Raw genomic sequence first — 12,659 nt, forward strand, 5'->3', positions numbered from 1 at the left:
TTACCAACTTGCTTCTCAATGGACAGAACAATATGCAATAGTCGTGGTAGTAATTAGGGACCAATTCATCTGTATATATATGAGACTTAAACCTCAAGAAGCTTCCCATTAAAGCATTCCTTGTCGGTTTAGGTTTCACTGTTAGATTCCTAATGTATCACAACTTGTAGCCTTTCTTGTAGACTAAGCAATGGATTACTATCCTTAATGAATTGATACACTACTTCATTAAGTCACTAGTATTGATTCACTGTTTGTATCCATGTTAAACTAGGATTGATATTAAGCTAATCATCAATTACTTTATGATGATATGTGTTATGTCCATATTTGATCTTACAGGATGAACTTCTATTCATCAACCCCAGATTCAACAATTGATTAACAAGTAGGGAGTATCACACTTGCCGCTAACCATGTGATGTGGAATGAGTAACTCAATGGGGGGACTTTTCTAGCTAATCCTTTTTCTATCACTTTTCATTTTCAAGAAGGATGAACCCCAGATTCAACAATTGATCAACAAGAAGGATGAACTCCTATTCATCAACCCCAGATTCAACAATTGAAACCAAGAAAGATGAATCAAGAAAATACTAAAGCTTAATCGTAGGAGCAGAGGAACGCAATAGAGAGAAGGATATCGCAGAAGTAGAGCAACCCAGTAGAGAGAAGAATTCAAGACAATCTGTTACGGCATGTCCAATTCGCAGCAAACCAAACTTAATGTGCTGCACTGAAGCAAGAAAACGCACAGGTAATCATGGAATTGGGATGGTCTACGAATTTGGATTAAGGATTGAAATTGGGGAAAACATTAATAGAAATCGAATTACATGATGATCAGAACCCGAAAACCTGGGGAAAATGGGCAAGGATCTGAGCTACGATCAAGTCAACTCGATCGATGAAGGAGGTCTTCACCCTCTTCGACACCGACAACGACAACAAGATCACCCCGTCTGAATTGGGAATCCTAATACGGTCCCTGGGCGACAATCTGACCCAGGCCTAACTCAAATCCTTCAAGGTCCTCGACAAGGACGTCACCGGCTTCGTCTCCGTCTCCTCTTGGTCTGGGTGCCAGCTTCAACAAGATCGACGACGTCAAGCCAAGAATTTCAACGACTTCAACTATTTATTTCTTTTTTATCTTTTATTGATATTTCTGTCAATAAAAAATAAAAAATCGATTAATTCAGCCATTTGGGTAAAAAGACATGTTTACCCTTTTTTAATCCTCCATGTGCTTGCCACGTCAGCATTTTAACGGAGATGTCAAGGAAATTTGACGGAGGTACGCCGTTGATAGCAATATTAGACTCCAGGTATCACATTGATAGCTTTGTGAGTTTGGGTATCAAACTGGCCGGTGCACAAAAGTTGAGGGACTGTTGGTGCATTTTTCTCATTAAAAAAAGCTCAACCTAAATATTGAGACGAGAAAAATGCACCAACAGTCCCTCAACTCTTGTACACCGACCATTTTGATACCCACACTCTCAATGGTATCAATGTGATACCTGAACCCATATTTCGCTATCGACGAGATACTTCCGTCAGATTTCGCTGACGGCTCCGTTAGATGTGTGACGTGGCAAGCAAGTGGGCCTTAAAAATTCCATGAAATGACTTAAATGACCCCAGACTCTACCAAACCTTGATTTCCCGCCATTTTCCACAGGGAATGGCCATTTCCTCCATTTTTGTACTGTACCACACAAATTTCCATCAAATGAAAAACTAATTTAGTGGGGAGAATGGGTAAGCATTGAAAACACATGTAATGAGCAGAAATCTAACCAAACTTCCCATTCAATTATCACATAAGGTCTTACAAAGGAGAAATTAAAATAGAGCAACATAAATATTGTTCCATGATGCATAATTAAGATGCATAATTTGTCCAACAACACTTAATACACAACCTCAACTAAAATTGAAACAAAAGAGTTGAAAGTGCTGTAACCAATATACTCCAAAAATCAGTAATGTAAAGAGGTTCAAAGTCTTTCCCATTCAGAGGAAGCTTGACTTTGTTGCATAGGCTGGGATGACTTCTTATGTGCTCTTCTTGCAGCAGGATTTTGACTACTTTGAGTAGGAGGTTGCTGCACACTTTGTGAAGCTAATGCACTTGTATTGACACCAGAAGTACCACTAGCAGTTTCCTTCATCTTCTTCCAAGTCTTTCTTGACCTTATGATTTGGTCCTTCAAGTTAGAACACCCGTTTGGAAGAGATGCTCTCTTGGGCTACCAAAAATCAAAGACAAAGAAACAGGACAATCACCAGAAATGTCATTTCAATATCACTAAAGGCAGAAAAAAAATAAAGCATTTTGGGAAGTCAAATTACAAGTTGACAACATAATCTCAAGTTCAATAAAGCACACAAACATGTTGCAATTTAAAGTTCAACAAAGCATAATAAGTTCAACTTGTGTCATACCTTGTTGTTGGTTCTCTTCCTTTTGTTACTAGGATTTGCTCCATTAGATGAACCCTCTCCCTGTTGAAATTTGCAAGAAACTATTAGTGCACACACACAAAGTAAATGGCAATGGCCAAACATCAAAAATCTCATTATTAAGGACTTACAGTTGTTGCTGCCATTGTTATTGGACAACCTAACTTGTTGTGTCCTTACTGCCCACATACTCTACAAGAAATTTTGATACCAGCCTAGGCAACTTCTTCTTTTAGGTGCAGGTGGGGCTATGGTCTGATTTCTCTCTCCTAGTTCCTTCACCCTTTTCATCTTAGGACGTACTACCAGGTTGCTGCTTGAAAAGTGGAGGTGCAATGAGGTAATCAACAGGTTCTCAATCCTCTTGGCCAACAATAGGGTAGATTATGGGGTTGTAGGCCTCCATATAGGTTGAGGGCATAAGGTAGTCATCACAATATAATGCAGCTTCCTGTTTCTTGAACCTTATTGCACAGATGGCATGAACACAGGGTATCCCACTCAACTGCCACATCTTACAGGTGCAAGTATGGAGGCCCAGATCTACAGCATGTTTGCTGTCATGCTCTCCACAGCCAGTGATCTGGAATATGAGCTCCCCAGCTCTATGTGCTCTGTATTCTGTTGCTCTCTGACTAGTCTTGTCAATGATCTTCTTGATTCTAGATACAACCAAATCCTTCCACCTTTCACAAGCCACTCTTCTGTTTGATTGCCTCACCATCATATCCATTGTAATCTTTTCTAACATTGTTATGATAGGCTTATCTCTAGCTGGCACAATGGCTGCATTGAAAGATCTCTAGCTGGCACAATGGCTGCATTGAAAGATCTCTAGCTGGCGCAATGGCTGCAATGAAAGACTCACAAAGGTTGTTGAGCAGTATGTCACACCTGGACTCATCTCTGAAGTATGCCTTAGACCATTGTGCTGGATTCTTGTCCTGAAACCAAGTCCAAGCTGCCTCACTTAGCTTCCTTAGATCAGCCATATTCTTGTTGAACCACACCACAATGCTTGATCTTGCTGCATTCCAAATCAATTGTTTTAGCCCCTCTCCCGGATGCTTGGCCTTGAAATTGTTATATAAAAGCCTAACACAGTGTCTGTGTTCAGCATTTGGAAACCAACCTGCAAATGTACAAGTCCAAATTAAACCAGCAACAAAAGGTAACACTTATAAATCCCAAAGTGGCTAAATCAAATCAACAAAGTAAATTCCAAATTAAACAAGCAATACCTGCAATAGCATTTCCCCAGCCCTATTTGCTTATCTGTTATGAGTGTGTAGCTACTATCCCTTCTATCTTCAAATCCCATTTCAGCAGCTCAAGAAACCGGGTCTATGTTTCTTGGTTCTCAGCCTCAGCAATGGCATATGCAATTGGGAACATCCCATTGTTTGCATATATGCCAACTGCTGTCAATAGCAGTCCAGGATGGTGCCCTTTTATGTGACACCCATCCAAACCAATTATAGGTCTGCAGCCATTCATCCACCCATTCTTGCATGCTGCAAAACAGATGTACATCCTCTGGAATCTCCTTATGTCACCATCCATACATGTCTTGATCTCCACAGTTGAACCTGGATTACTTCTCAATAATTTTTTCCTGTAAGCAGCAAGGCTGTTGTATTGATCTATGTAGTGCCCTTCATTCATCCTTTTTGCTTTTCTCTTTGCTCTTGTTATGGTTTGAACACCCACATCCAGCTTGTATTTCTTCTCTATATGATTGTGGATCCCAACCCTTGACTAGTTCTCATCCACCAAAAGATTAGCTTGTACCTCTTAAGCTATTCTGTTGTAATTCAAGAAGTGGCTTGTTTCCACAGGAGAACAGGTGTGCTTGTTTTTAAGGTCTTGATGATCAAGGTTGGACCCTCACCCTTGGAAGTACTAGCATACAATTTGAATGGGCAGTCCCATTAGCAATTGACCTCAATCTTATGCTTTGAATTCTTCTCAAACCACAAACCCAGCTGGTTTTTGATTGCACACTCCTTAACAGCCTCCTTAAGTTGCTCTGAGTATGGGAAAGCCAACCCCAACCTAACTTGGGATTTCTCAAATCCACAGACCTGATCCAAGGTTCGATCTTTACTCCCTTGTTTATCTTCTTTGGAAGTGGATTCCCATCCTCATCTTCCTCTGTTTCACTGCCATCTAAGCTCTCAAGGTTATCAGAATCTCCATGGTCATTTGAATAGTAGCCTCTATACCCCATGTTATCAAATTCCTCAACAACCTTTGGTCGTGTGACATTTTCTTCAAAGTCTGTATCATTAAACTCATCATGCTCCAAATCATAATCTGAATCAACTTCGAATACGTTGGTTAAATTGCTTATATAGGATCTCACAAATGAACTTCAAATCTTCACATATATTTAGAGAAGGGAATAAGGTAGCAGATGCTCTAGCTAATCATGGAACATCTTTGTCAGAGCAAGTATGGTGGGATATGCCTCCTTCATTTCTCTTGTCGTTCTATCAGAGTGATGTTTTGGGTCTTCCACAGTTTAGATTTCGTTGACTTGTTTGTTTTGCTTGTTTATTATGGAGGTTTTGGTTAGGTCTCCCTCCATTGTCATTCGCATTTTTTGACTTAATAAAATGGAGTGTTAGAGAGGTTGCTCCTCTGCTATCACTCATTGCAAAAAAAAAAAAAAAAAAAAAAAGACCCTGAATCTGTCTCATCATCCTCAACTATCCTCTCCTCTGTTCTTGCATTGCTGCAGCTCGATTTCCTTCTTATGTTATACCTTGGCTCCTTTGGTTTCTTCCCCCTCTTGTTAACCTTTGCATCCTGAACTAGTCTTTTTCCTTTATCAGATATAGTAGCCTCCTTGCTTTGCTGTGAGCCTTTGACTGTTCTAATCTCTCCCTCAACTCTTCTTCTAATTTCTTCCTAACAACAACAGCATCCCTTACCCTTTTCTCTACAGCATCTTGTTCTCTCTTCTCTTCCTCCTCCCTAGCCAATTGCTCAGCAGCCTCTCTTTCTCTCAATCTCTGAGCCTCCTCTTGTTCCTCAACAGTAGCTTGGCTTTCTCTTAACTCGGCAACCTCTCTTTCAACCTTTTCCCAAGCTTCTTTTTCAGCCTTCTCAACAGCCTCTCTTTCTCTTCTTTCTATATCCTCAAGTTTCTTGTTTAAAGCAGCTGTGGCAGAGGCATGTCAACTCCTTTTGGCACAATGCTTCACCCTTTTAGGTTTAGTAGTGGCCTTCCCTAAGTTACCCTTATGCCCTTTAGTTTGACCACTTTTCCTACTGTGTCCTTTTTGCCCTATACTTGCTTGTGAGCCCAACACATCAGGCACAATATCAAAAAGACCTGCAAATGTGCTCTGACTTGGCCTAACCTCAACATTTACTCCACCTTCTTCTCTTCCCACATTTAAGCCATCACCCACCATTGTTTCACCCTCATTACCATCTGAACCACCCTCATCTTCAAGATCAATTATCTCTGGAACACTGGTCCCCACAGTAGCTCTAGAAGGTGATGTATTTAACTGGCTACCAAGCAAGTTGGCTGCTTCAAACATTCTTTCTTTCTCTGATGGTGTGCACCTATTGAGTGGATTTTCCCAATCAGGATCATTGGGCTTCAGATCATCCAACTCTGCCTCCTAGGACCACTTCCAGTTATGTACACTAAAATCTGCCTTTTATTCAGAGGAATCACCTTCACCATTTCTATAGCATCTACATCATTCTTGATTGGAATAAACCCTTTATTGCTTGATGTCCGAGACAGCTTGAAAAGGTATGAGATGAACTTCTCCCTGTATCCCAATGCATAGGTAATATTGTTCATCTCCACCCATGAAATTAACTCGGGATCTAGCCCATCTAGGTAGATCTCTCTCTCTCTCCCCCCCCCCCCCCCCAATCTTGTTAAACCTTGCCACCTTATACTTCTTTGTCCCATCCAATTGCTTGTCAAAATACCCACCATGAAAGATTTCCATGGTGTATAAATGCTCAGGAACTGCAAAAACAACAGAATATGAACCCTAACCATCAATACGAGACAATAAACCTATTAGGAACCCTCATTGATAATGTAAGATACCCAATATGAATCGTATTCAATTAAACTTTGCCCAAATCAATTTTTCTGGATTGGGAGTAGAACATTTAAAAACTCTAATTCGAATTTAAGCATCAATCACCAAGAACAGAACAATTATAAAACCCAGAATGCACAAATCCATTTCCATATTACTCTTTCTTTAATCAAGCAGCACTACCAAATCGATTTTTATATGTTCGTCGCTTTTGGCCTTGACAGATTCGATGAAACCCAGATTTTTTTTAAAACTCGTTTCATTTTTAAAAGTGTGACCATGCTTGTTTGTCGGCATCAAACTCATTTCCCCTAAGCCCTAAACATCATATAAGAATAGAAGATTGAGTAGAATCCAAAACTTACTTTCTGGGGGTGGTCCAGACTCCCTAAAGATCCTCCACATCTTCGCCATCTCGCTACTATCGGAGATTCGATTCAGTTCGTGTACTGCTCCGCTCAGACTCCCAGTCAGATTTTCAAATCTTTTGGAGATAAAACTATAAAAGGTGAAATTTTGGAGGGATAAGAGTTTTGGTCTGACTTTGACAAGCTTTTTCAAAGAGGACTTTATGAGAATGGAGGGAAACTCAGGCTTTTGATCGTTTAGGGTTGCAATTTGGGTAAAAAGACATGTTTGCCCTTTTTTTTGGGGCCCACGTGCTTACCACGTCACACATCTAAAGGAGCCATCAGCGAAATCTGATGGAAGTATCTCGTCGATAGCGAAATATGGGTTCAGGTATCACATTGATACCATTGAGAGTGTGGGTATCCAACTGCCCCGTGCACAAGAGTTGTGGACTGTTGGTGCATTTTTCTCTATTGGGACTAGACACCATGATAAGAGCATAATGATGCGACGTTATTATTGTTAATTCCCATATTTACCTTGTTAGTTTAACTTATGTGACGTTATTATTGTTAGTTCCCATATTTACCTTGTTAGTTTAACTTATTTATGGTTAATTTAGTTGTTTTTTTGTTTTATAGGTATTTGGAGCAAAGAAGGAGAAAAGAAGAAAAAGAAGCAAATCTGCCTATACAGATCAGTCAATTTTGACAGATCACTGAGACCAGTTCCGGATAAACCAGATGTTGATCTTTATATTGATGGAAAGCCTCAGATGTCTAGTTTCTGAATCTTTTTACGGCTCATCAATATCATTTTTCTATAAGAAGTTATGGCCGATTTAGTACAAGAATGTCAGGCTGTGAGTGAATCTATGGTTGGACGGGAATTTAAGTTTCAATGCCCAAATCACACCGAGAAGCCCGAGGATGAGTTATTCCAACTTAATATGGACAAGTGGCGCGATGTGAATGGTTTGAATGAGTCATCAAGTTCAAGAGCCAATAGGAAAACTCCACCTAAGCATGCTAACCCTAATTCTTTTCGGTTTTGGATTTTCTACACAACAAGAAAGATGAAGTCAACCTCGAGGCATATAAAAGGAGATCAATATGCAGCAGCTTGCTCTCTCTCTCTCTCTCTCTCTTCTTCCCCTTCGTTAGTTAGTTTTATTTCTTCCATGTTTAACTAGCTTTTATTAGTTAGGAGGATGCTTGAAGCCCCTAGACATGAACTACAAGATGATTTGACCTTTGATTTTATTTTCTTTTAATTCAAGATGAGACTTTAGTTTACTAATTTTTCATTGATGAATGCTTGCTTGTATGCTTTGAGTGCACGCTTAGTATGCAGGTTAGGGTTCTAATGCTTTGATTGTTTGATGCCTGTGTCAATAGTTGGATTCCTCAAACCTTTTAGAGAAACAATTGTTAGTTTTCACTATCAAGTAAACTAAGTCCTAGGTATAGCAAGGCGCTAAGTTTATTGCGATGTCTAGTGATGTCTCAAACTCTTTTAGACCTTAATGATCTCTTCTTATTAAATCTAATAAACGTACCTTTAGGTTGCATGTTAGAGAATAGCCTAGGTGTAGAGCACTTCCTGCCTAGCGTACGAAGTAAGAAAGGGTAATCGGTTGTGTTCAAGCGTACCGAGCCAACATGAGCATCTTCATCTAGATTAATTGAATTAAGATTGAACAAATTGTCTTGTGTGTGATTGTCAGGAGTGGATGCATGTTCCCTAACTATCTTCATCATATTATTTTCAAACCATCTTAAAACCAGTTTTCGTTATTTTCAGCTTCTGTACTCTATTTTTTTTTGTATTTATTTTAAATAGTATACGACATCCAAAAATTCTCAAATTTTGTTTCTCAAAGCCCTGCGTGTCTAGTACATCTCTGTAAATTTTCATATTTTTCTGACTAGTATAGATTAGGTTTTTAATTAGATTTTCGACTACTGTTCGCTAGGAACAATGGTCACTTTTGTAACATTGTTTTGAGTAGTTATAACCTTAGTCCTTTGCGGGAAAGACCCTTATTTACCCTTGCTACAATTGACAATCTTAAGTGTGAAGAAGGAAAATCAATAGCTTATAAATTGAGCTATCACACCACAAAAAAATGTTACCTACCTCCGATCCATCTGTTTTTGGTCCAATAGTAGTCTCTTTGGTATATGTTTTTGTCTAACCGTTCTCAATTTTGAAATGCAATCATTCATCATTTCAGACCATTCTGCAATCTAGTTATCTAAAATTAAACCCACGAACAACTTAATAATCATATAAATAAAAATAAAAATATACTAGGGACCGTGACCACTTACCCAATTTTAGCCTAAAAATTGCCCACTTACTCTACTAAGAGCTTTTTACTCCCATTTACCCAATTTAAACACAAGTGACATTTTTACCCCCAGTCTAATTAATAAATTACAAACTTTTCTTTCTCACCTCCTATAAGACTCTCTCTCTCTCTCTTTCTCTCTCCCCTCGTCACATCAACTACGCCGAGTTCACTGCAGTTTTCGCCGGATCTCTCTTTCTCTCTCCCCCCTGTCACGTCAACTGAGCAGTGACCACCACCTCCGTCGACTCGAAGACGCCGAGTTCACTGCAGTCTTCGCCGGACGAGGATTGGACAGCGGTTCGTCAGGAGCTAGGCCTTGGGGATTGGACGGCGGAGTCCATCCATGGAGGCTTTGCCGTTCCTTAGCAGATCCGCAACCGACCCGAACGCCCGATGTGGCTGACCCGAAATTGCAGCGATCGGAGCCGGCGCTGGAGCTTATTCAGCCTCCAAGAAAGTCAAGTTAACAAACCGATCGACGGCTTATATGATCACCGACTCGTCGTCCAGACCCGAATTCGAGTCGACCCGAACGTCGACCGACGTAACCTTCGGAAGTCGGAGACGAAGCCACGGTGAGTGATTAATTGGGAAGCAGAGTCTGGATTTTGGTGCCGCCGAAGATGATGATTGGGTGCCCAAATCAATTTCTAGTTTTTTTTTTTTTGGCTACCCACAACATTTCCTGGTGGTCAAATTTTATATTTTGTGGTAAACTGTGAACTCTGAGAATGGAAGGAAATTTTTCCAGTAGTGATTGCTTTTTTTATTATGATTTGCTTGGCAATAATAAGATTATTGGAAGACAATAATAAGATTACTGAGGGGCAATAAAATGTTTATTGGGGCAATAATAAGATTATTTATTTGGATAAACCTCCGAAAGCTTTCAAAATTCAAAACATCTTCATTTTCACTAATTATTGATCCCCAATAAACTTGTTATTGGGGAGCAATAATATGTTTATTGGGGGGCAATAATACGATTATTGGGAGGCAATAATATGATTACTGGGTATTATTGGGGGGTAATAAAATCTGACACCGGAATCCGGTCACTGGTCCGGTAGTCGGATTCGGGATTCCGGTCGCCGGAGTCCGTCACCGGAGTCGGTGGCCGGCCACTGGTCACCAGAGTCCGGCAAGGTCTCCGATGACTTCTCTCTCTAAGTGAGAAAGAAGGAGAGGGCAAAAAAGTCCCAAAAATAAATAAAAAAGAATTAATTGGGTATTAGGGAAATAATCTCTTAGAGTGTTTTGGATAAACGGGGTTAAAAAACTGTTAGTGGAGCAAGTGGGCAATTTTTAAGCTGAAATTGGGTAAATGATCATTTCCCCAATATACTAATAGTTGTCAATTTTGAAATGCAATCATTCATCATTTCAGACCATTCTACAATCTAGTTATCTAAAATTAAACCCACAAACAACTTAATAATCATATAAATAAGGGAGAATTTTAAGAACAGTACATAAACTTAAGGCCACTCCGAATTAAGGTGGCCAACGTTTATAAAACCCAACTTCAGTACATGAACTTTTAAACCCAACCCAGTTTTCATACATGCCGACACTAACACCGTTAACACCTATGCCATTATTTATTTTATAAGGGGCAATTTAGTATTTTCCCCTACCCCCTCCCTTTCTCTTCCTCACTGCAACCAGCAAGCCCAGATGGCTCTCTCACTCTCTCTCTCTCTCTCGTTGCAACCAGCAAGAGCAGATGACTCTCTCTCTCTCTCTCTCTCGCTGCAACCAGCAAGCCCAGATGGGAACTTTGACATTTTTGCTACTAAATTGATTATTACACAGATTGGATTGGAATGGGATACATAATAGGATTGGATTGAAATCATATTAGATTGGCCATAACCTTACACTTCGTTTGTTAGAGTGGCTGTTGAATTGGAATGGACTACTTCCTTTTCCAGAAAACCAAAGCAAAAAAAAAAAAAAACTGAAGAGAAAAAGCGTGAGAGATTGAGAGAGAGCTTAGAAGAATTGGGATTGTTTGGGATTTACAATTCCATTAATGAAAAGATCAATTGAATTGCAGTTGAGGGAGGCTGCATCTTAAATTCTTAATGGAATTCCACAGTAACAGAGCGCGAGCTTCCATTGACGGCTGGAGATGAAGAACATAGATGCAGGGGGAGGAAGAACACAGATGTAATGGAGGTCAGAGATGGCCGAATATTGCCCGGAGATTGCCGGATTTTAGCCGACGAGTTCTTGACTTCTTGCCAAAAACAAAAATAGCAGAGGTCGAATTCATCGGCGTCGGCAAAACCAGAGGTCTGCTTGACTGCTTTGTGGGTTAGAGAGAGAGAGAGAGAGAGAGAGAGAGAGAGAGAGAGAGAGAGAGAGAGAGAGAGAGAGAGAGAGAGCTGGGTGTAGAGAGGAGTCTTGGGTGTCCATAGCAATTGCTAGTGATACATCCTTTTTTTTATTTTTTTTTGTTTCATCAAACTTCAAAAGACGGATTTGCTCTTACTAATATGCCACGTGGCATAGGTGTTAACGGTGTTAGTAATGGCATGTATGAAAACTGGGTCGGGTTTAAAAGTCCATGTACTTATGTGGGTTTTATAAACGTTGACCACCTTAATTCGGAGTGGCCTTAAATTCATGTACTGTTCTTAAAAATTTCCCTATAAATAAAAATAAAAATATAATAATAGTTGTCAAATGGCTAATCGATTTCCATAACATTTTATAGAACTCTTAACATGAATAGTCTTTAGAAAATGACCTAAGTAGCAGTGATAGGGCTCTGCTCACTGGATTAGGACGTTTGCATAATTTGGTTGCTTATATCTCAAATTAATAGATGAATATTATGATCAAAACCTATAGATCATGGATCTTTCTCCCGCAAGACAAGTAATTCTATCTTTACAAGTGCTCAGTGAGTCATCAAATTTTTCTCTTAATACAAATTAACTTGATCCATCACAAACTGATTACCTTTTAAACTGGCATTGCGTCATATGGAGAAAGTGAGCTTTGCACTTGTAATTTGCGTCTGAAATTGGTTCCAGTCCTCAAGAAGAAAAAAAGAAGATCACTAATTTATTTTGACTTCAACTCCACTTCTCAATTCTCAATTTTCCTCTTCTTCCAAAACCAAAACATTCCTTGTAAACATTATCCCCCCCCCCCCCCCCCCCATCAGTGTGACCCTAAATGATTTATCCAAATCTTTCATATTTTCATAAATGCAGGATCATGTATGCACAGTCACATATAGTCATAGATACAAACACAGTCATAATAAACATCACCAATCAACTCAAATATAAGATGGTCTAACTAATAAAATTTAATTTCTTTTGGAGCCAAAAAAAAAAAAAAACTCCCAGCTAATACCACCAACAATCAAAATGATGAAATAGTATATG

At 39.5% G+C, this 12,659-nt stretch overlaps 3 protein-coding genes across 3 annotated transcripts; all 3 read right to left on the bottom strand.

Annotated features, from left to right (window-relative positions):
- Window positions 1-2,824: 2,824 nt before the first annotated feature.
- LOC133711124 (uncharacterized) lies at window positions 2,825-3,790 on the bottom strand. The gene is made up of 3 exons (XM_062137291.1): window positions 3,766-3,790; window positions 3,338-3,601; window positions 2,825-3,255 (listed from the first exon to the last, which is right to left on the bottom strand). The coding sequence occupies exons 1-3, from the start codon at window positions 3,788-3,790 to the stop codon at window positions 2,825-2,827; spliced, it is 720 nt and encodes a 239-aa protein (XP_061993275.1).
- A 23-nt stretch (window positions 3,791-3,813) lies between these two features.
- Window positions 3,814-4,699, bottom strand: LOC133711125 (uncharacterized). Its single transcript, XM_062137292.1, has 2 exons — window positions 4,361-4,699; window positions 3,814-4,227 (listed from the first exon to the last, which is right to left on the bottom strand). The coding sequence occupies exons 1-2, from the start codon at window positions 4,697-4,699 to the stop codon at window positions 3,814-3,816; spliced, it is 753 nt and encodes a 250-aa protein (XP_061993276.1).
- Window positions 4,700-5,285: 586 nt separating this feature from the next.
- On the bottom strand, window positions 5,286-6,962 carry LOC133711126 (uncharacterized). The gene is made up of 5 exons (XM_062137293.1): window positions 6,914-6,962; window positions 6,382-6,469; window positions 6,164-6,263; window positions 5,714-6,107; window positions 5,286-5,635 (listed from the first exon to the last, which is right to left on the bottom strand). Exons 1-5 carry the CDS (start codon window positions 6,960-6,962, stop codon window positions 5,286-5,288), a joined length of 981 nt encoding a protein of 326 aa, XP_061993277.1.
- Between the last annotated feature and the right edge of the window lie 5,697 nt (window positions 6,963-12,659).

Source organism: Rosa rugosa, chromosome 5 (assembly GCF_958449725.1).
Source record: "Rosa rugosa chromosome 5, drRosRugo1.1, whole genome shotgun sequence".
Lineage (NCBI taxonomy): Eukaryota > Viridiplantae > Streptophyta > Magnoliopsida > Rosales > Rosaceae > Rosa > Rosa rugosa.

What these genes read in the sequence shown, in the direction of transcription:
- LOC133711124 (XM_062137291.1), bottom strand. Translation starts at nt 3,790, where the DNA reads ATGGGATTTGAAGATAGAAGGGATA. An exon ending in ATTTGAAGATAGAAGGGATA is followed by an intron (nt 3,602 to 3,765) that starts GTAGCTACACAC and finishes GTACATTTGCAG; the next exon opens with GTTGGTTTCCAAATGCTGAA. An exon ending in CATACTGCTCAACAACCTTT is followed by an intron (nt 3,256 to 3,337) that starts GTGAGTCTTTCA and finishes CTTTCAATGCAG; the next exon opens with CCATTGTGCCAGCTAGAGAT.
- LOC133711126 (XM_062137293.1), bottom strand. Translation starts at nt 6,962, where the DNA reads ATGGCGAAGATGTGGAGGATCTTTAGGGAGTCTGGACCACCCCCAGAA. An exon ending in AAGAAGTATAAGGTGGCAAG is followed by an intron (nt 6,264 to 6,381) that starts GTTTAACAAGAT and finishes ATTGGGATACAG; the next exon opens with GGAGAAGTTCATCTCATACC. An exon ending in ATGCTATAGAAATGGTGAAG is followed by an intron (nt 6,108 to 6,163) that starts GTGATTCCTCTG and finishes AAGTGGTCCTAG; the next exon opens with GAGGCAGAGTTGGATGATCT.
- LOC133711125 (XM_062137292.1), bottom strand. Translation starts at nt 4,699, where the DNA reads ATGGGGTATAGAGGCTACTATTCAAATGACCATGGAGATTCTGATAAC. An exon ending in GTATGCTAGTACTTCCAAGG is followed by an intron (nt 4,228 to 4,360) that starts GTGAGGGTCCAA and finishes GATGAGAACTAG; the next exon opens with TCAAGGGTTGGGATCCACAA.